This window comes from Coenobita brevimanus, chromosome 71 (assembly GCF_032717465.1).
Source record: "Coenobita brevimanus isolate Jiangsu-jjx chromosome 71, ASM3271746v2, whole genome shotgun sequence".
NCBI classification, from domain to species: domain Eukaryota; kingdom Metazoa; phylum Arthropoda; class Malacostraca; order Decapoda; family Coenobitidae; genus Coenobita; species Coenobita brevimanus.
In genome coordinates, this window is record NC_137024.1 from 40,595,190 (window position 1) to 40,616,867 (window position 21,678).

The 21,678-nt window shown below is 44.7% G+C and overlaps 1 protein-coding gene across 2 annotated transcripts in view; it reads right to left on the reverse strand.

Moving 5' to 3' along the window:
• Nucleotides 1–21,678, reverse strand: part of Rab14 (RAS oncogene family member Rab14) — a 512,826-nt gene that overhangs the window by 439,775 nt on the left and 51,373 nt on the right. Inside the window, exons 6-7 of one of the 2 annotated variants that reach the window (XR_013898589.1) lie at nt 19,608–19,676; nt 18,150–19,314 (exon numbers count right to left, since the gene is read on the reverse strand). Coding sequence is in view for 1 of the 2 variants with exons in the window: in XM_080277739.1 (XP_080133865.1) it covers nt 19,206–19,314; nt 19,608–19,676 (178 nt within the window). In the remaining variant the exon portion in view is untranslated. Of the gene's footprint in view, nt 1–13,152; nt 19,315–19,607; nt 19,677–21,678 lie in introns of those variants that run through there. The other variant, XM_080277739.1, reaches the window with a different exon arrangement.

The following is a 21,678-nucleotide window of genomic DNA, read 5'->3' on the forward strand; positions in this document are numbered from 1 at the left end:
CCTTACCGTTTATCCATTATTTCACTGACCTAAACGAAAAAAGAAAATAACTTAAAATCAGTATCCGTGAAGGAATCCCAGTGGCGATTAGATAGTGGTCCTCCTCTAATGTAAACAGTACACCTCATAACTTTGCCCGTCATCCCTTCATGTGCAACCAGTGTATAGTGTGATAATCTGTGTTTGGTGTTAATGTCAGAAACTGGCAGTGTTTGATTGTACTGAATGGTGAATTTGTTAAATTATAGCTGAATATTTTTATCATCCTTGAAAATGTAACTCATTCAACCCCCCTTCCCGGAACAAGAGAAACTACGCTTTCTTTCATGGAAAAGTAATGAGAAAGCAAACCGTAGAGCTCGTAAAACAGACTTTTCAAATAGGCATACCATTGGTGCTTCTCTTCATTGCAAAGATGACACCTTCAGACTTTCAGCTCGAGGACGTTCTTTTTACCTGCGTCGTAAGACGCCAGTAATCGGAGAGTGGCTTGTGCTGACTTTCTTTTTGTTTTTGTTGTAAAGGAAAGTTGCAAGATTCATCGTCGCCACGCCCAAACGGGCCAACCTTCAATGCTCATCTTCTCAGAGGACCTTACCTCCACCTCACCCCACAACCCATCACCATCCACACCCGTCCCCTCACTCCTCATTCCCAACCCTGCCCTTTTTCTTACATCCTCTTCTTCAGAATGGAACTTCTACAGGAAAACTATTCCCAATGTTAATGCTGCTGCCCCTATAAGGACTGTCGGTGCTGGGTGTACGCAACCTGCCCTGCTTTACTACCCAGGAACAAATTTACTTGAGGGCTGATGAGGCTGAAGCCTTTGGCCTTAAGTTTGTGGGGGGGGGGGTCCCTCCTTAAACAGTACATTGGCAACAGTATACTTCGTCAAACGTTAATAAATAGAGAATGCACTGGCAACTTTTTTTTGACATAGCAGTAGCATTTTGATGTATGTATACGGGTACATGTATGTGAAAGAGCCTGTAAGCAGAATTAGCCTTAGACTCCAACTACTGCATCTTAGTCTGCACCTGCCACCACCCACAACCATCTTAGCCCATCCCACCCACTCCTTTCCGCCCATCGAGTCTATTTTTTCCATCCTCACCTTTGACTTACAGTTTACTAGCCTGCCTACAGCAGCCTTCTCCATAGCATATACTGTACTGGTTTCCAGTAAACCAGGAAACCATTTACAGCGCTGGGTGATAACCATATAACCAACTTAGTCATGTTCCCTACATGCCAACAAATGGGTTGGCGGAGGGTTAGTGTAATTCACTGTAAAACAACCTAAAATCAAACGGCCACCCCCTACGAAATTATGGTGCCTGGTTATAGATTTTTTTTTTTTAATGTAAGGAAGAAGGAACCAAAGGCCGGAAGCCCGCAACATTGTTCCCTCCAAGTAAAAAAAAAAAATAAAATAAACAAGATAACAGAGCTAAATTCAAGATCCGTTCATTTCGAGTTACCTGGACACACTGCGTTTGGAAGACTGGAGATCATAGGCAGTAAGAAATACAGACAGAGGGAAACAGTTCCAGAGTTGACCTGTCGCATATATGAAGGACTGGGAGTAACGGTTAACTCATGCATTAGAGAGTTGGACAGAAAAGGGATGAGCGTTTGTTGCTAGACGGGTGCTACGCGTCCGCCGTAGAGGTGGAGGTTTGCATGTAGACAGTTAAAGAGGAGCAGTAACCATTGAAGTAGCGATAGAAAAGAGATAAAGATGCACCAGTCTGGCGAAGAGACAGGTTGATGGGAGCCAGAGTTGATGGGAGGAGAGTTAATGAGACGGAAAGCCTTTGACTCAACCTTGTTGAGAAGAGCTCTACACAGGGGCGAATAAAACCCGTGTATAAAGTCAACAAGTGTGCAGGGGTAAAGAAGATACGGAGTCGGCTTAGCACACCTAATCTCTTGGAAGCAGATTTTATAAAAGGGGTAATATGATCATTCCAAGGCAAATCCCGAGAGAATGAAACCCCAAGTATGTTTAAAGATGATGCAGGTTTTAGTTGGATATTGTTAAAAATTAGAGGATACTTCTGCGGAGATTTTGTCAGGTTGAAAGATGCAAGAACTGAGTTTTTGGTGCATCAAAAAGAAAACTACTTCTACCTCAATCAGAAATATGAGCCAAGTAAGACATTAGATGTGCTAAAATCTCATCCCTTGTTTGTTGAAGTAATTGCTGAGATGGACGTTAGAGGAAGTGAATGGGAAGGTGAAGGGTGGAGTAATCAGCGTATAAGTGGATAGGGTTACATGTACAGCTTAGAAGGTCGTTGATGAATAAAAGGAAGAGAGTTGATGATAGGACAGAGCTGTGAGTAACACCACTATTGATAGCTGTAGAAGAACGGTGGCCGTCTTCAGTAGCAGTTCAGTAGCACAACGACCAGAAATGAAGTTAGAGATGAAGGCAAAGAAAGAAGGGTGGAAACCGTAATATATTACGGACAGTTTGGAAATTAAAGATTTATGCCAGACTCGATCAAAAGCTATGGCAAAAAGGTTTGAAGAGTATGTATCTCCATTGGAGCGTCCTTGGTGGAACCCATACTGACGATCTGAAACAAGGTTGTGATAGGAAAAGTGCTTATTTATTTTGTTATGCAGCGTTTTCTGTGTCTCAACTTCTCGGTTCCAGTCACGGTGCAACTCTGGGTCCTTAATTCCTGACCGGGTCAGCTTTAGCAAGGAAGGGAAACACAAACACCACGAGTGAACAGATACACCAATATATTAATAGAGAACATTTACACACACAATATTCTATGACCAGAGTCCATTACACAGTGCCTTACACTGATATTGGTCTGAATCACTGTCCACCTAGTTCAGCATCTTTGTCTCACATCAGGGTTATTTCCTCACAGTATCACAGGCAATATTTCGCCAATATAGATAATACATCAACACAGAAAGGTCTGCATACAACACAACCTAGTGTACCCACAGGGACAGCTCTTAAGCCTAGATGATCGCGTGACATAGACGGGTCCTACCTAATACATCATCTCCGCGTGACATGTACAGCAGTCCCTAGCTAACTTACCCTCTACATACGCGTCACACAGGTCGAGAATATACCGTAGGTCACACTGGGGGGAAGTGGGGGGGGCGAGGGGCTTACTGAGGATAGGGAGGGTTTCTCTCTGTGGGGCCGGGCCGGGAGCAGGGAAGAGAGGGGGGAGGATCCAGTACTGAGATAATACTGTGTTACGTGAGTGATACGGGCTCGTCTGTCCTGTCCGAAGGGGGGAGGGTCTCAACCCGGGGCTGGGGTTATACACTCCGCACGTGATTCACAGGAGCTCGTACTCGTCAACAAGGGGGGGGGGGAACACTGACGGGGGGGGAGTGCTGCGTATGGGGATAGGGGAGAGGAACACAGAAGAACGGTTCACTGGGAGTTCACTGAAAAAGGGGGGGGGGGTTCACAACACTGGGGATGTATATAATCCGAGACCCGTCACTCACAGTTCTGACGGATAGGAGACCACGGCTCATGGGGAAGAGGGCCTATGCAGGGAGTTCCAGGTGGCGGCCAGGCGTGGGAGGCGGGCCATCCGGGGAGCTGTGCAGAACAGTGGGGCCCGTGGAGTTGCCTCTAGTCCGGGAGTAATGGGGTGGCTTTCTCGCCGCATCGGCCCTGCAGGAGGCAGGGCTCTCAGGACTGGGCCCGAAGAGGGCCAGAAATCGGGCTGTACGCTGTTGGCCCTTGGTCGTCTTTGGGGTCCAGGGGAGGGCCTGGTGAAGACCCGGCCAGAGGGTCGGCCAGGAGGAGGGTGCTGCCGAGGTAGGGCGGCCCGTACCCCGGTCCGGGGCAGCTGTCAGGGGAGGACTGCGGCTGCTTGCGTTGGGGGAGGCCCTTCGGCCTCAGCAAGCACCTGGGAAGGCCCACTGGCTCCGGGGATTGTGGTCTCTGCTGCAGGGGGAGGCCAACAGGGTAGGGCTGCGGCCTTTGGTCCTGGCGGAGCCCGTCAGTGTCTGGGGTGGCCCGGGCTGCAGGGATTGGATTCCGGGTCTTGGAGGCGCCTCATCTGGTCCGGACTCAGGTGGGGAGCCTGTAGGGGGAGAGATTCCAGCCTTCCAAGGAGAGAGCTGGAAAGAGTAGCACCTTGCTCTAACACCAGGGCAGTGGGGCGAGCCAGAGGTGACTCCTTTCATCATGCAGCCCTGTTGGGCACTGTGTGTGCTCCTATGTGGATCAGGGGTGCAGGGGCACTCCTGTCGTAGGGCTAGGGCCTCCTGCCCTGGAAACGTCGGGAGGAAGAGGTCGGACGTACACTCGGCTTTCGCCACAGTTCCGATGGAGCGTGCCCTCCCTTCGCCGGGTTGGGGTTACCTGTCCCGGGGATGTCAGGAGGAAGAGGTCGGACGTACTCTCTCGGCTTTCGCCACAGCTGTGACAGAGCATGCCTTCCTTCCGTGTGGGAAGGTCTCGTGCCTGTAACGTTGGGAGGAAGAGGTTGGACGTACTCTCTCAGCTTTTGCCACAGTTCCAACGGAGCGTGCCGTCCTTCAGTCTAGGCAGGGGAATAGCAACCCTAGAGGCTCCTCCTGGGGCCTCAGTTAGATGTGGAGCCGATCCAGGAAACTCGGTGTCCGAGGGTGTGCCTGGGAACTCGCCACTACAAGTCCCACCCCGAGTCTGGCGAGCATTTCCTCTGCTGGAGAGTAGTGTACTTTTTCCGTACACTGCTGGGTGGTCTGGCTGCGCGGAAGAGGGGCGCTGGGTCGCGAGGGAGATGCGCCGTTGTTGCCTGGACATCCGCCCAGGTAATTCAGCCCCTCCGTTGTCTCCTTGTGGGGTTGATGTCACTCCCTCACTCTCCTGGGGTGGTGGTGTTGGGCTCATACCGCCGCGCTGGTATTTCATATTTATTTATTTTTAAAGAATAGACTAAAAACTTTTGAAATACAGGATGTTAAAGCAATTAGGCGATAGTTAGAGGGCTGGGAATGGCCACCCTTCTTTGGGACAAGCAAAATTCAAGCAGGAAGGTAAGGTACAGTCGCGAGCAGCAATCGGTATCCCCCTTCTTGGCTGAAGCTGGGTGGGGGTGGGGGTGGGGTGTGGATGGGGTGTGGGTGAGGGTGAGGGTGAGGGTGGGGATGGGGGGTGGCGGGAGAGGTTGTTCGATTCCCTGCTTTTCTCTGGCCATGGCTTCAGCCAAGAGGGGGGATACCGATTGCTGCTCGCAACTGTACAAGTTGACAGACAAAGGCGAGAGCGTTTACCTAGGCAGGGTGTAAGCACAGAAGTACAGTTCTTGAGAAGAGCAGGAGGGACCCCATCAGGCCCATATGCTTTGTTAGTATTGAGACCAGTCATGGCAGAAAATACATCAGTTGAAGAAATTTTAGTGTTAGCCATGGGGATGTCAGAGGGGGTAAGTGATGGCGGAACAGCATCGAAATCAACTAAGGTGAAATTGGAAGAGAAAATCTGGGCGAAGAGTTGTGCTTTATCGGTAGAAGAAATAGCCCATCAGAATGGAAAAGAGGTGGGAAGGATGATGAGGAAAAGGTTTTTGGCAAGGTGCCAGTAGGAGTCGGAGAGTTCAGAGCATTTCGCACGAACAAAATTATTTTTAGCACAGCGAAGAACAGACTTAGCACGATTCCGGGCAGAAACATAAAGGAGATGAGATTCAGGGGTGGCTTGGCTCCAGTACCTTTTGTAGGCCTTCTTTGTGGACAGCATTAGAACAAGCGTGATTATTATTATTATTATTATTATTATTTATTTATTATTATTATTATTTTTTTTTTGCATTAGCCACAGGATATGAGAATGGAATGTATGCTTCCATGCCGTAGAGAATAACCACCGTTATGAGCAAGGCACACTCAGATGGCTCACGGCCACGGAAACAATAATCATTCCAGGGAAAGTCGAAGAAGTACTGCCTGAGGACCTCCCAAACAGCATCTCCAAAGTGCCACAGCCGCTGCTTCTTTGGAGGGTCCACAGTCTTTACTGGAGCTGTAGGACAGGTTAAGGTGATAAGGTCGTGATCGGAGGAGTCCAACGGAGAGAAAAGATTAACAACGTAAGCAGAAGGACAAGAGGTTAGGAAGAGGTCAAGTATGTTGAAACTCTATCCAAGGCGGTCAAGGATACGGATAGGGTCTGCTTTAGGTCGTTAAGGATAGAAAAGATGTAGGCTTGCTGACCAGGTGGATCAGTGAAAAGAGATGAGAGCCAAATGTGGTGGTAAACATTGAAATTACCCAAAATGGAGATTTCAGAGAAATGAGAAACTGGTAAGATGTGTTCCATCTTAGAAGTAATATAGTCAAAGATTTTTTCATACTAAAATTAGGGGTTAAGTAAACAGCACAAATATATTTAGTCAGAGAATGACAGGATAGCTAAAGCACGAGAACAAGATATGTCGTTACCTACATTGTAATGCTAGGTGAAATTAGGCTCGACTTCTCGTTCCTATTTCACCTAACGTGGAGCGGGGTCCTCTTTCGAGACCGGAGCTAGTGCAATAAAGAGAGGCAGGACACAAAAACTCTAGGCAACAACCTTTACACGTATATTACCACAGTCAGACACAGGACAAATCAGCAGATATTACAGCACAATAAATAGCAATATAAAACCTTATCTAGGATATGTGTATCTCGCAGGATACTTGCTTCTCTGATAGTAATGACAACACAAACAATCCTAGTGTATCAGGAGTGCAGTAAAAATAGGCGCTCGCGGGGGCTCGGGAGGGGGGTTGAGTCTCACTAGGAGGAGATAGGGGAGGTGCGGGGAGTGACTTGTGGCGGCTAGGGGAAAGTTATGGTAATATTGGAGGGCGGCAGATATTAGCCGTGAAGTTTATATGGTTTCCACTAGCCAAAATACTTTGGTAATTGATTTTATTCTTGATTTACACTTACTTGAGATATGGGAGTGAGAGCGGGTGGTAAACAAGATTTATGGGTAGCGTGGGGGAGGGAGAGAATACCATTAATACTTCCTTTCACAATATTCTTTCACAGTAATGGGGGTATGTCTTTATAGGGGAATCTCTCGGGGGCACAGGCTTATTAATTGTATAACAGGGATGTCACTCACACGTATAGTCAATCAGATCTTGTTCCACACTCTCGTCCTTTAACTTCTCACTGAGATCTTATTCACCCCGATATTCACGATATGAAATCACTGCACAATACTTACATTAAGGGAAATCACACTTAACCTAAATCACTCGTGCTACAATATCACACGTATTCATCAGGGGGATTGGCAGGAACATGTCGTCGGCGATCCTGCCGGGCTAGGGGCACCGCCAGTGCGAGGCGTGCCGAGAGGGCACGGGATAACTCGTAAAGGCGTCCTCTCGCGTCCTGGGCTTCCCATGGCTTCCGGGCTTGGCTCAGGCGTGTGGCCCTCGGGACTGGGGCCGAATAGCTCCAGGAACCTCTGTGATAAGTCCCGGCGTCGTGGGGGCGTAGAGAGATCACGCCCGGGTGTCCTGGGGAGATCCCAGAGAGACTGTGGGATGCGGTCTTCAGCGTCTAGGGGCGCCGACAGGGGAGGGCTGCGGCAGCGACTTCCACTGGGGTCCGTCAGGTGCGTCTGCTCTAGAGCCAGGCGTAGGGAACAGAGACCAGGGGAGGCTGTGAGGCCTGTCTGGGTCACCCTGGGACAGGAAGCCTGGGCTCCAGTCTCCTGCCGTGGGGACGTCTCTCTACCCACCTCTCTGCACACCCTCGGAGCGACCGTAGATCGTCTCACGAGGGAGGGAGCGACAATAGGTCGTCTCTACCAAGACACTCTCGGAGCGACCATAGATCGTCTCTACCGGAGCACTTTCGGAGCGACCATAGATCGCCTCACGAGGATGGGAGCGACCATAGATCGTCTCTACTGGAGCACTTTCGGAGCGACCATAGATCGTCTCACGAGGATGGGAGCGACCATAGATCGTCTCACGAGGATGGGAGCGACCATAGATCGTCTCTACCGGAGCACTTTTGGAGCGACCATAGATCGTCTCACGAGGATGGGAGCGACCATATATCGTCTCTACCGGAGCACTTTCGGAGCGACCATAGATCGTCTCACAAGGATGGGAGCAACCATAGATCGTCTCTACCGGAGCACTTTCGGAGCGACCATAGATCGTCTCTACCGGAGCACTTTCGGAGCGACTATAGATCGTCTCACGAGGATGGGAGTGACCATAGATCGTCTCACGAGGATGGGAGCGACCATAGATCGTCTCTACCGGAACACTTTGGGAGCGACCATAGGTCGTCTCTACCGGAACACTTTGGGAGCGACCATAGATCGCCTCTACCGGAACACTTTGGGAGCGACCATAGGTCGTCTCTACCGGAACACTTTGGGAGCGACCATAGGTCGTCTCTACCGGAACACTTTGGGAGCAACCATAGATCGTCTCTACCAGAGGGGCGCCATCTGGAGTATCTTTTCTAACTCCACCCCTAGCTGGCTCAGCAATTCCACTCCGCGAAGGTAGTGTCCTTCTCCTACGGTGGCGGCGGCGTGGTGGCTGCATGTCACAGGGGTGCACGGCCTGGGCTAACATGTGTCGCTGTTGCCTTGAGTGGTGGTGGCTGGTGGCGGCTACCCCGTGGGGTCCGTGTGGGGGTGTCGGCGCATCTGCGGGCATACTAAGCTGTTTTTGGCTTGCCCTGTCGTCGGGGGTACTATGGTATTCTTCGGGGGCACTGTTTTTCAAGCCACGCATTTTATACATATACACAACAGCCACCTTTGGCTTCAAATTGAGTATAGAGAAAGTAGGAGGATACAGAGAAGAGTTTGCTTTCAGTCGTCTCAGACATCCGAGCCTCAGTGAAGAAGAGAAGTTGAGGTTTAGAGGAAGAGAGGTGGTGCTCAACAGAGAGCAAGTTAAAAGAAAGGCCCTGAATGTTGCAGATTGAAGAACTGAGTCAGACAGTGATTCCAGGCATCTCGCTTGGTCGTCACCGGGAGAGAGGTGGTGGATGGTGGGGGCTTTGATGGTGCCCCCTTCCCCCACCCCCCGGGACTCCGAGGCTTAATGAATTGACGTCATTTTTGTAAAATTTATTTTTGAATAGGAAGTGTAATGCTAGGTGTAAATAGGCTCGACTTCTCGTTCCTAACACACCTAACGTGGAGCGGGGTCCTCTTTCGAGACCGGAGCTTAGTGCAATAAAGAGAGGCAGGACACAAAAACTCCAGGCAACAACCTGTACACGTATATTACCACAGTCAGACACAGGACAAAGTCAGCAGATATTACAACATGATATATAGCAAGAAATAAAACGTTATCTAGGATATGGGTATCTCGCAGGATACTTGCTTATCTGATATTAATGCCAACACAATTAATTCTAGTGTATTCAGGGTACAGTGAATATAGGCGCGCGCGTGAGGCGCGGGGGGTGAGTCTCACAAGGGGGGGGGAGAAGGGGGGGGAGTGACTTGTGACGGCTAGGACGGAGTTATGGTAATACTGGAGGGTAATGCTGGAGAGAGGTAAGTATTAACAATGGGAATTACACGTTTTCCAATAGCAAAGGGACTTTGGTAATTGATTCTATTTCTGGTTTACACTTACACTATATACAGTAATGGGACGAGGGAGTGTCATACAGAATTTACGGGTAGCGTGAGTGGCGGAATATCGTTAACACTTTCTCGTATTATTTCTTTAGAGTTTACGACAGTGGGGGTGTATTACTACGGAGGAATTTCCAGGCGGCACAGTCTTACTAATTGGATATAAGGGACGTCACTCATAAGTCTGGTTCATCAGATCTTGGTTCACACATTCGTCCTTTATTCTCTCACTGTGATCTTACCTGCCCCGATATTCACTATATTAAGTCACTGCACGATATTACACTCGGTTCGGCAAAGTCACACTTAACCTAAATCACTTGCACTGTTTCTGGGCATCATCACACGTATTCATCGTGGCGGGGGCGGGGGCAGGAACACGCCGTCGGCAATCTTGCCGGGCTAGGGGCATTGCTAAGGGAAGGTGTGCCGAGAGGGCACGGGACGACTCGTAGGGGCGTCCTCTCGCGTCCCGGGCTACCCGTGGGCTCTGGGCTGGGCTCAGGGGTGTGGCCCTCAGGACTGGGGCTGAATAGCTCCAGAAACCTCTGGTGTAAGTCTCAGCCGGAGGTGGGAGCCTTATGTTGTCGTGGGGGCGTATGGAGATCGTGCCCGGGCATCCTGGGGAGGGTCGGGAGAGACTGCGGACTGCGGTCTCCAGCGTCTAGGGGCGCCGACAGGGGAGGACTGCGGCACCGGCTTACACTGGGGCCTGTCAGGTGCGTCTGTTCCAGAGCTAGGCGTAGCGAGCGGAGGCCAGGGGAGGCTGTGAGGCCTGACTGGGCTGCTCTGGTACAGGAGGCCTGGGCTTTCGTCTCCTGCTGGGATGACGTCTCGCTCCTTGCCTCCATTCATCCGTGGGGCCCGGCAATTGGCCATGGCTGCCCAGGGGCAGGGCTCTCAGGTGTCGGGGCCCGGCAATTGGCCGTGGCTGTCCAGGGGCAGGGCTCTCAGGTGTCGGGGCCCGGCAATTGGCCGTGGCTGCCCAGGGGCAGGGCTGTCAGGTGTCGAGGCCCGGCAATTAGCCATGGCCTGAGTGGGGGAGTCAGCGCACCTCTGTGCACCTTCAGAGCGGCAGTGGGCCGTCTGACGAAGGCGGGAGCGGCAGTGGGCCATCTCCTGCTTCAGGAGGGCGGAGTGGCAATTGGCTGTCCCAGGGGCACCACCTTCGGAGCGGCAGTAGGCCGTCTCACAAGGGCGGGAGTGGCAGTAGGCCATCTCACGAGGGCGGGAGCGGCAGTAGGCCGTCTCATTCTGCCTGAGGGAGGAGCGGCAGTGGGCCGTCTCAAGGGCACCGCCTTCGGAGCGGCAGTAGGCCGTCTCACGAGGGCGGGAGCGACAGTGGGCCGTCTCCTGCTTCAGGAGGGCGGAGTGGCAATTGGCCGTCCCAGGGGCACCGCCTTCGGAGCAGCAGTAGGCCGTCTCCTTCTGCCGGAGGGAGGAGCGGCAGTAGGCCATCTCACGAGGGCAGGAGCGGCAGTAGGCCATCTCCTTCTGCCGGAGGGAGGAGCGGCAGTGGGCCGTCTCAAGGGCACCGCCTTCGGAGTGGCAGTAGGCCGTCTCACGAGGGCAGGAGCGGCAGTGGGCCGTCTCAAGGGCACCGCCTTCGGAGTGGCAGTAGGCCGTCTCACGAGGGCAGGAGCGGCAGTGGGCCGTCTCCTTCGGCCGGAGAGGGGTGCAGCAGTAGGCCGTCTCCTGCAGGAGGGGGGAGCAGCAGTAGGCCGTCTCTACCAGGGCACCTTTGGAGCGGCAGTAGGCCGTCTGGTGAGGGCGGGAGCGGCAGTAGGCCATCTCCTGAGGGGTGCTGTCTGGAGTGTCTAGAACAACTCCACCCCGAGCTGGTTCAACAATCCTACTCCATGAAGGTAGTGTCCTTCTCCTACGATGGCGACGGCATGGTGGCTGCGTGACAGGGGCGCACGGCCCGGGCTGACATATGCCGTTGTTGCTGGGGGTTGCTCCGACTGGTGGCGGCTACCCCGTGGGGTCCGTGTGGGGGTGTCGGCACGTTCCCGGGCATACTGGGCTATATTTCACTTGCTCCATTGTCGAGGGCACTACGGTATTCTTCTGTTTCCATTTCGGGGGCACTGCATTGTAAGTCACGCATTTTAGGAAGTGTAAGTTGTAATGTGCATGTAGTTGTGTTGACAGTTAGAGAAACTTATATTGGGGAGCTTGCTGGCCTACCCTCTGTGTTACTGAAACATTGAAAAGGTTCAGCAAAGGGGGATGGTCAGGAGCTAGTCCTGAGTGCTGATGAAATGGGAGCTCCAGCTTTCACTGTCATCAGCTTTCCATCCATCTATCTTGGGAGTACTTCTCTGCTTGACTGGTGCTACAGTCAGCTTCCACTGTACTGTAGATAGATAGAACTAGTTGAATAGGATGACAGTTCCTCAACTGTACTCTTACCACCACCAATCAGATATATTCAACCCAGGAAGGATGTTTAGTGTTGATGGGGTCAACCTCTGTGCCATCATGGATGCACATGGGTACTGTATTTTGTTCAAGCTAAATTCAGACCAGTCTAATCAACTAAGATAATTTCCATTTCAAAGGCTGAACCAGTTTTAACCCCCTGCTTTACAGTGGAATTCCTCTTCAGTTGAACAAAATTGTATTAGCCTGAGTAAAATAACTTGGTGCATCCACAGCAAGGGAAAAGAGTTAACCTCAAAAGAATAAGCACAGTATATGAGTAAGGAAAAAGCAAATGGCATATCAGTACAAGGTATTCTCCTGCATATTATTTATACAGACTATGTTCAAACTGAAAGAATATAATAATGTACAGGATAAAACAACGCTACCTCACGCGTGTTTTGTCATCAACGCATAGTGCTCTGTCTGTACCATGTTTCCATATTGTCTACAGCCCCTAGTTAAAGGGATTGCAGTTTATTTTGGGGTTCTATAAATTTTTAGTCGACATCTAGTTTTGTTCACATAGTGGTGTATCTTTTGCACCAGTTGTTATAGAACTGTGCCCATCTGAGCTGAAACATACTCATAAACAAAGTTTGAGAGTACTGAAACAGTGGTTGGTGATGCATTTTTGTAGCTGTATTAAATACAAGGGGGGATTAATCCCTGAGCTAGACCTCATCAGATCATATAGCCCTGCTAGGGTTACAGGAGAGCGCTACCTCTCCCAGCACAGCAGCCACCAGACGGGGCATGCTTGCAACCTCACGATTACGAGCCCGACACCCTACCACCGAGCTACCGCGCTCCCCTATTAAATACAAGTAGCCCTTACTTTGTCAGATATATTAACTTTCCCATACTACTGTTCCAGTAAGTTGGTAGTAATTTGCATATCGACTTTGAAGGTTATGTAAATTTAATAGGTGGCTGTTCTGTATTATAGTGTGGGGAAAAAAAAAGAAAAAGAAAAAAAAAGGCATTATAAAGCCTCACTGTTATATCATCCTTTCGGCATTAGTTACTGGTGCTGTGACAAGCCGTGTCAGTGACTGAATGATAATATTTTGCCAATGATCCATTTAAGGGTAAAAATACAAACCCCACACACTTGTACAAATTTATTACTATTCTTCTATTATTTTGTACACGAATCTTACAGTATAGACAGCAACACAAGCTTATTCAGTTTTCATTTATCTATACGATGATTTGTAAGCGGACATATTCCTTATGGTTCTCTTCTCTGCCTAGTTCAAAATGCAGTCCAGTCACTCTTCCTGTATCTCATATGTAAATGTGCTATTTGATTGACGGCAAGAAAAGGTTAATGGACACTTTCTAGCTAGCATGCGGCAGATATACAACCAGAGGAAAGAACAGTGTTGAAAAAGATTGTCTCATATAAATCCAGCAGAAAATGAGTTAGATACAAGGCTTCAGGTGAAAGGAGTAGCTAATTCTTGTAAAACTTGCAACTTTTCAATTCACACTTGGTCAGCTGAGGCAACATGCCAGATCTTAATTAACATAAGTCATAAAGTATGACATTTATAGTTCTCTCATTCTTTGTTTTCTATGATCATCTGACCACAAACAACTAGCTACTCATCTAATATTTCACTAGAGAATACAGTACATACTAACCACCTCTCTCTCTCTACAGGCATTATTTTCTTTCCTGTTACATGAGTACAATACATTCAGTTTTATGTACAGTTAGATACACAGTGGATAGCCTTGGACAAACTGGCACTGGGGTATTATTCAACAGTTATGGCCGTAGGCAGTTTGGTTGTGCCCAGCACTCTACATTTACAACTCTTTTATCAGAGAGTATTAATAGATACTATATAAAGTAATTATACAGGGGGATGACTAATTAATATAACCACTCCAATTCCATTATGTGAATTAAACAAAAATGCACAGCTTTGTTTAACCTCTTCAGTCCAATGACATTTTTGTAATTCATTCTTGCTACCTACAAATTATTTCAACTTCCAATGAATCTGTCATATTGATTGGATTAATGAAGCATGTACCTAAATTCTCCAGTTTGAATACTCCCTCCATAGTTGAATAAAATTGTTTGAAGGTAGCACACATTGAATGAAAAATCAGTCACTGGGTTGAAGAAGTTAAGAATCCTTACTACGTTATCATGGATTCCCAACATGGCTCGAGTGTGAGAAATCGCCAACAAATATTCTGCATAGATTTGCTGTCCTTCCTAATGTTGTTATGTCTGTTGTGTTGCAGTACCAAATAATTACTGGACATGGTTACTGAAATGAGAAACTGAACAAATTACACTGTAGGTGTATGGATTTGTATAGTTTATCAGTAATAACAGTAATATAATTTTTCATCCTGGGGAAAAAAAAAAAAAAAAAAAAAAAAAAAAAAGCCAATAGCAAAATATTTCTAACACAAAGGAATATTTCAAACATATAACCATAGTATTACATAACTGTATATTGCCTTATGGATCTCCTTTAAGTTCTGTATCTCTTATTTCATAATGCAACAAGGAACCTTAGGCAGTATGTGGTAAGGTAAGTTGGCGTTGGATTTTTCTGATGCTTGTATGTTCCATGTAGCAGATACAGTGTAGTGCTGTGGGCTGGGTCAATACACAGCGACAGAACATATACTAATGAGATTATTGGGGAAGAACAGCTTTCTTATTTACATAGAGTGGGTAATGAATAGTTGGAAAGAAATAAACAGTTAAGGTAGCAGCTGTATTATAATCAGTGATCAAAGGATGATATGGATAGATGAAGGCTACATTATGCCATCCAAAATTCACCCTTAAAGAAATTATTTATATCACAGTTTCTGCTCTGATCAGACAAGTCAAACACATCATAATGGCAAGATATATATTCCATGAAGAACAAAATAAATATATTAGATGCAGTGGCTTACAAGATTTGCAAACAGCATACTGTCTTACTAACAGACACTCTAGGTACTGCCAAAAACAATGACAACGGAGAGGGGACACCAGTTTTGTAGCTGCTTGTATTCACATGCTAATTGTTTACATAAACATACACACATGCACATTGGGGTGCATATACTTGTTGAGTTCAGTTCAAGGACCTAGAGGAAAATTGTGGACTGAAGTACAACTGGTGTATGTATTTAGGCAGTCTTAAATTAAACTCTAGCACCAGTCTATTAAAACTTTTTAATTTTTTTTTTTTTTTAATTTACACAAGTTTTTATTAAATAATCATCTGCACTTACAAAGTAACAGGAGGCAGCTGTGATGATGAACATACTGAAACCACATTTAACCAGTAATCATGCTGTAATATCTAGAAAGTTACTATTATTATTATTTTTTTACTTAGATATCCAAAACTTGTATGTAAAAAGGGTTTAATGATTTAAATACAACCAAATAACAGGGTCTGCATAAAAAGATACAGAATTTCTAGAGTTAAATCTCTGTGAATATTTGACATCATACATTAAATTTTGGTTAACTCAATAAACTTTCTCAGAGAAGCTTGCAACATAAACGTTAATTTCCTTAAGTATTGAAATAATTTCAAGGGGTATCATACAGCTACTGTATATACTGTATGACTGTTCAACATTTACTAAAGACATTTCATCTTTTATTTTACTACCATAAATGCTTTGGTATATATTAAAGGTTTCTGTAATAACTCTATGTAAATGAAAATTAGTATACTGTAATTACAACAACCATATTATGAATGATATATTAATGAGAAAAAATCCTATGAATTATATATAAAAAGTAGTGTGCACTAGCACTTAGCATAAATGCTCATCTTCTAAGCCCCATCAATCACTCTTGATCATACTAAGTATATTATTTAGCATTTCAGTACTGCATTTCTGTATCAGGCATAACAATTTGCTTTGGACAAATATTTTCAAGTTCATGAAAGACGATTTCTAAAACTGGATAACATATTGAGGGATAAAGCTATAACCATTTGCCCTTTAGGTATAAGAGTCTCAAATGCCTCAATAAAATAATCATGGATGCACCAGATTAAAATCTTTGTGTTGTTTACATATTCAGTGAGACAACAAAGTACTATAATGTAACATATAGCCAAAGAACTGCTTGAAAAAAAAAAAAAAAAGTCATTATAGTATACTGCTACATCCTTATTACATTTTTTTTCTGAATGTTTATACAATAAATTGTCTCTAATATCCTACATGTCTTTTGAAAAAAAAAATAAAAATAATAATAATAATAATTTTAATAACAGTGAGTCAAGTTTCTATGTTGCTTCTACACTTTGCTTAAGAAATATACTGTATTCATCACAAAAAAAGAGCTTCGTAATACGTTCAAGTTAATACAATCAACATTTCACCCATTTTGTATTCCATTCTAGAGTACTGTATCTTAATATGTAACCATAAAAGGTCAAAATTAAAATGGGGATGATTAACCAGTTCACATAATATACAATATTACTTTGTCCACTTTTTATGAACTCATTCATACAACTTTCTTCGCATTATTGTACCATTTGTTATCCTTTGTATTACAGTACATCACAATTTCATGCATTTATAACTTACATCAACAAATTCCTCCCCCCCCCTTTTTTTTTACATTAACTTCTTTGCCTCTTGCAGTGATATTACAGGATAATGGTAGTAAATAATTATGGTATTAATATGATGTGAGCTAGTTTTTTTTTACCTGGCAGCTGTCACTGTCAAGCAGATTCAAATAAACTTATCTACTTTAAAATATAAAATATCAAGACAACAAAATACTCATGCAATAAATAGATAAAATATTCCCCATGAAAAAATTATAATGTTGTATGGTATAGTATTGTTAATTAGAGTTCTAGAGGTATTGGGTAGTATCAAATATACAAACTTTTTTTTTTTTTTTCATTTGCATGTGAAACATTAAGGGAATATGTTCCATTTTATACTGAACTGCCTTTTGGACAAGTTACTGAATGTCAGCTCTTAAATATCAAAAGGTTAATATCTCTGGTACTGTTGAGTTTCATTAAAATTAAAGTACAAACCATAACTACCCATCACTCCACTGTAATTATTCAATTTAGCACACAAGAAACCTAGACATATAAATCTAAAAAAAAAATAATAATAATCTCAGTTCACAGAAGGTATGGAATATTATAATCAGTCCCATTCCAAATCTATAATTATGATCATTTGCATATTGAGGGACAACCTAATGTCCCCTCCCACAGCGTATCCAAGCAACTCCTGATGTAGAAAATAACTGTCCAACAAAATTTCATATTCTCCTCAGTAACTTCCCATATCCTCAGCACATACTTGTATTAAGATTTTTGTTACAATGAGTACTGATCTGTGAATGGGCTTTGGAGGGAAACAATGTAACCCATTAATTTCCTGCATACCATATAAGGCAATGATGCAGAAGGGGGTTGGAAAACTCCATCCTTGTGATGACATGGATGTGGTCATGGCTCTCACACTGATAATGCTTGTGTTGCTTGCAGCCTTGTAATTCCAACAACAGAAAAAGAAAAAGTGGGAGGGGGGAGGCTGTAATTGGGACCTCCTTTTTCCTACAGTTCATGTTTTGAAAGATGCAAGAGCTATGCTCTACCTCTCCCCACACCATGTGAAATACATGGGAAACATGACTAAAATGATAAATGATGATGATGATGACGCTAGTAATGATGATGTAATGTGACACTGCTAGGATGTATACATCTGCAGGTTTGTATGTAGGAGTGCTCCAGACAGTGAATTTTACTATCTGGTTGGATACCAAACTCTGGATGGTTGCTATTACATGGTCCAAATTACATGGCTATATGTTTATTGAATTTATACTTATAAATATCCATACCACATGTAAATACTATAATCATAAGAAATTTTTTCAGATATTCTAACATATTCATTTGTTTTTCCTTCCTCTGTTCTGTTCTTGAAAAAAAAAAAAATAATAATCCAGATGAATATTACTGTATTATCCAGTACGTCTGTGTATGTTTCTGTGTGCAAGGATGTGTAATGTGTTTGAGTCCACAACTGGAATGAAACCACAGGAAGCCTCACCTAAACATCACACCCAGTTTTGTCAAATTTCGAGAAGTAATGAAAACTACTGATCACAGCAAGTGTTAGCCTCAACTGGTTCTCACTAAACAACTTTATAATGACACAGAACACTTGTGTAGTATCAAAGATTACTAACTAAACACTACATACAATGGAAATATAAGTTTTTTGGCCCTGTGAAGTTAACCTGTGGTCACATCCACTGGAACTTACAAATGGGGTGATTCATTTTTTGTTTCTTAGATACAAAGTTTGTCAAAACCACTTCATCAACAATAAAGGCTATTCAGATATGAACACTGTCTTTGTAATACAATACAAATGTATGTATGAACTGCTTATTAGAATATATATCTATGGGATACCATATAAACAATACATACATTGTAGCATAAAAGTCTTCCCCAACTCGGTATTACATGACAATGTGTAATAACTGTACTATTGACATATGCCACAGTGGTTTACTTCAAACTTGTTTTTTCTGTTCCCCCAAACTTCTTTGAAAGTCATATCTAACGTTTAATCACTGTTCCTATTAAACTAATGATATACTGTAATATGCTGTGATGGTATATTAGTAACTAAAATTGTATCTGTCATTCTCACATATCAAAAGCTCATCTGACAACAAACCTCATTGCAGATCTTGATATCTTTCACTTCACCAAACAATAACTTCCCGTACACTGACATAAAGTAGTACAGCACCTCACATTCTCAGAATCGTGCCTTTGCAATACCTCCAATTAGCAACTGCACCTTCTTTTATCCAGTAAGGTATAAAATACAAGGCATGTTGCATGTCATCCCAACATAACACTTACCTGCCAAAAAACATGGCCTTCTGTGACAGCTGTTTGTATAATCACAAAATAATTATGGCTAAGAATAATAATAATAATAAAAAAGGAATAAGTTAATCTCTTCCACAATGGGTAAGTGGGAAAAGCATACACCAAGGGACTTTTTATAACAAAAGTATTCCAAGTAATAAGAAAATATAAACAAGTAAACATACACATCATCTGTGAGGTGATGTGTGGGCAGGATACATAATGGGGGCTTAGCAGGAGCAGTTGTCACGGTTGGATTGAGAGTCATTGTTCAGGTTGGTTCTGCCAGGCTGTGTGGGCTTGTGCTGTACTCCAGACTCTGCTGCATTTAAGTCCAAACTGTGAAAAAGAGAGAGTCAATTTCATCATCATGGTCATCATAATCTTTGTTTATGGCCAAATGGGGAAGGTATGACCTAGTAAGAGTGAAATGGAAATTAAAGAAAAGTTACAAGATTGTCCCATGAAACAGATTAAACATACATCAGCTTATTCAGTCTTACAGAATTACTATATTAGAAACTGAAAATAATTCGTAATAAGATACGTCAAAAACACAAAGTCATAGGGTATCGTGGTTGTCTACACTGCATCTTTCTTGACTCCAAACTCCATCTTCTTAGACTACTCACCTGCCATCCTGAATATTCTGGTAGATCTTCTTTGCTGTCTCTAAAAAGGCTTCTTCTACATTCTCACCCCTGAAAGAGAATGAATACCCAGTGTCCTTTATGCTTAAAAACATGTCACTGCAAAGTCTCTCAGCATATTACATTCATATTAGTACACAAATAGTCAAAGAAACTACAGGTTCCAATCAACAATAAGGGATCCTTGGCACCTGCAATCCCAATCCACTCAAAAACACATACAGTAAGACCTCCCTATAACGGACTAATAGGGGCCCATGCCATTCCAAAAAATACGAAATTCCGATAAAAGCGACATCTAGACTTCCCCCTGCCATCCCAGACCTTTTCCGATATATCAGACATTAGTCCGGGTCGCACAAATGGTTTCTACACTGTTTTGACTACCACTGTGGTACTGTACTGTTATAACTTCACTATATTAATCAAATGGTATAATGTATATAATAATACTGTACTGTACACTGATGAACATGTCTTTTATTTACCTTATTGTGGTGAACATAGCTGAAGTGGTCAGGCAGTCTGGCCTGCTTCTGGCTTTATTGAACTTTTTCCGATATATAGGAATTTAGTCCGGTAGCTACTCAATTCCGACAAGAGCGAATCCCGGACAATTGAAGTCCGTTATATCGAGGTTTTACTGTACCATACTATACACTCATGGAAGTCACGTTACTACAGTATATTAAAACCTTTAAGAGCCAAGTGAGCCTGGAAGTGACGCAGTGTGTGACTGAATGGAAGGAAGTGTCATCAAGACTGATGTGGATGAAGGCAAAATTTGGATGTGTGTTGTGGGTATGTATTTGTGAGTGTATCTGGGCCTGGTAGTGAAAGGGATGAAGAAGAGAGGAAGTCTTTTTGGAATGATGTTGATGAGTGTCTCCAGAGTTTTGGTGCAAATGTGAATGTGGTAATGATGGGAGATCTGAATGCTAGAGTGGAAACTGTAGCAGTTGAAGGTGTTGTTGGTATGCATGGTATGCCTGGAAGAAATGACTATGGGGAAAGAATGATAGGGATGTGTGTTGAGTGAGATATGGTGACTGGAAATACCATGTTTGAGAAGAAAGATACAAGTATACATGGGTAAGACAGGTTGTTGAAAGAGCATTGATTGACTATATGGCTGTGTCCAGGCATGTAAGAAGAAGACTGCTGGATGTGAGAGTCTGATCACTACCTGGTGGAGGGAAAGTTGAGAGTACGTGTGAGGTGGCTGTGACCTAGGAGCATTGTGTGTGACAGGGAGGTTTTGAAAGTGAGTTGGACAAAAGAGACAGAATGATAAGAGTATCAGGAGAAGCTGAAAGATGAGTGGAACACATTGAAAGATCAGGAAAATGGCAGTGTGGAGGAGGAATGGCAATTGTTTAAGAGTGCTGTGATGGGGTATGCGGAAGAGGTATGTCGTGTAAGACGAGTGGGTAGTGGTGTAAGAAAGGGAAGTGAATGATGGTGCGAGGAAGTTAAGTATGGCTGTAGCTGTGAAGTGACGTGCATATAGAGAGGCTGGGGGAGTGGACTTACTGACCACCAATTAGTGGTGGTGAAAGTCAATGTCAAGTGCAATGGAGGAATAAGAGAAGGGAGGAACAGGAAGTAGTCCAAACAAGGAGGGTAGAAAGGTTGGAAGAGGATGGAAAAATGGCAGAATATAAGAAAGAAGTGAAGGAGTGATTCAGTAAATATGACTTGGACCAGGTAGGGGACATGGAAGATGTGTGCGTGATTTTCACAGAAGAAATCTGTGCAGCATGTGAGGTGGTGTGTGGGGTGAAGAGAAGTCAAAAGGGGGTGCAAGGAACAGCATGGTGGAATGAGGAGGCGAGGCAAGCTATGGCGCAAAAGAAGAAGGCATATAGTGGGTGTATGGGAAGCACAAGCCTGGAAGAAGTTGAGAGATGGGAGAGAGTTATATGTAGACAGGAAGACAAAGGTGAAAGATTATTAAGAGAGAGTAAAAAGAGAGTGGATGGGGAATTTGGAAGGAATTTGCATGTAAAGTGGAAGGAATGTAAGAAAATGTGCTGGAAGGAGGTAAAGAGAG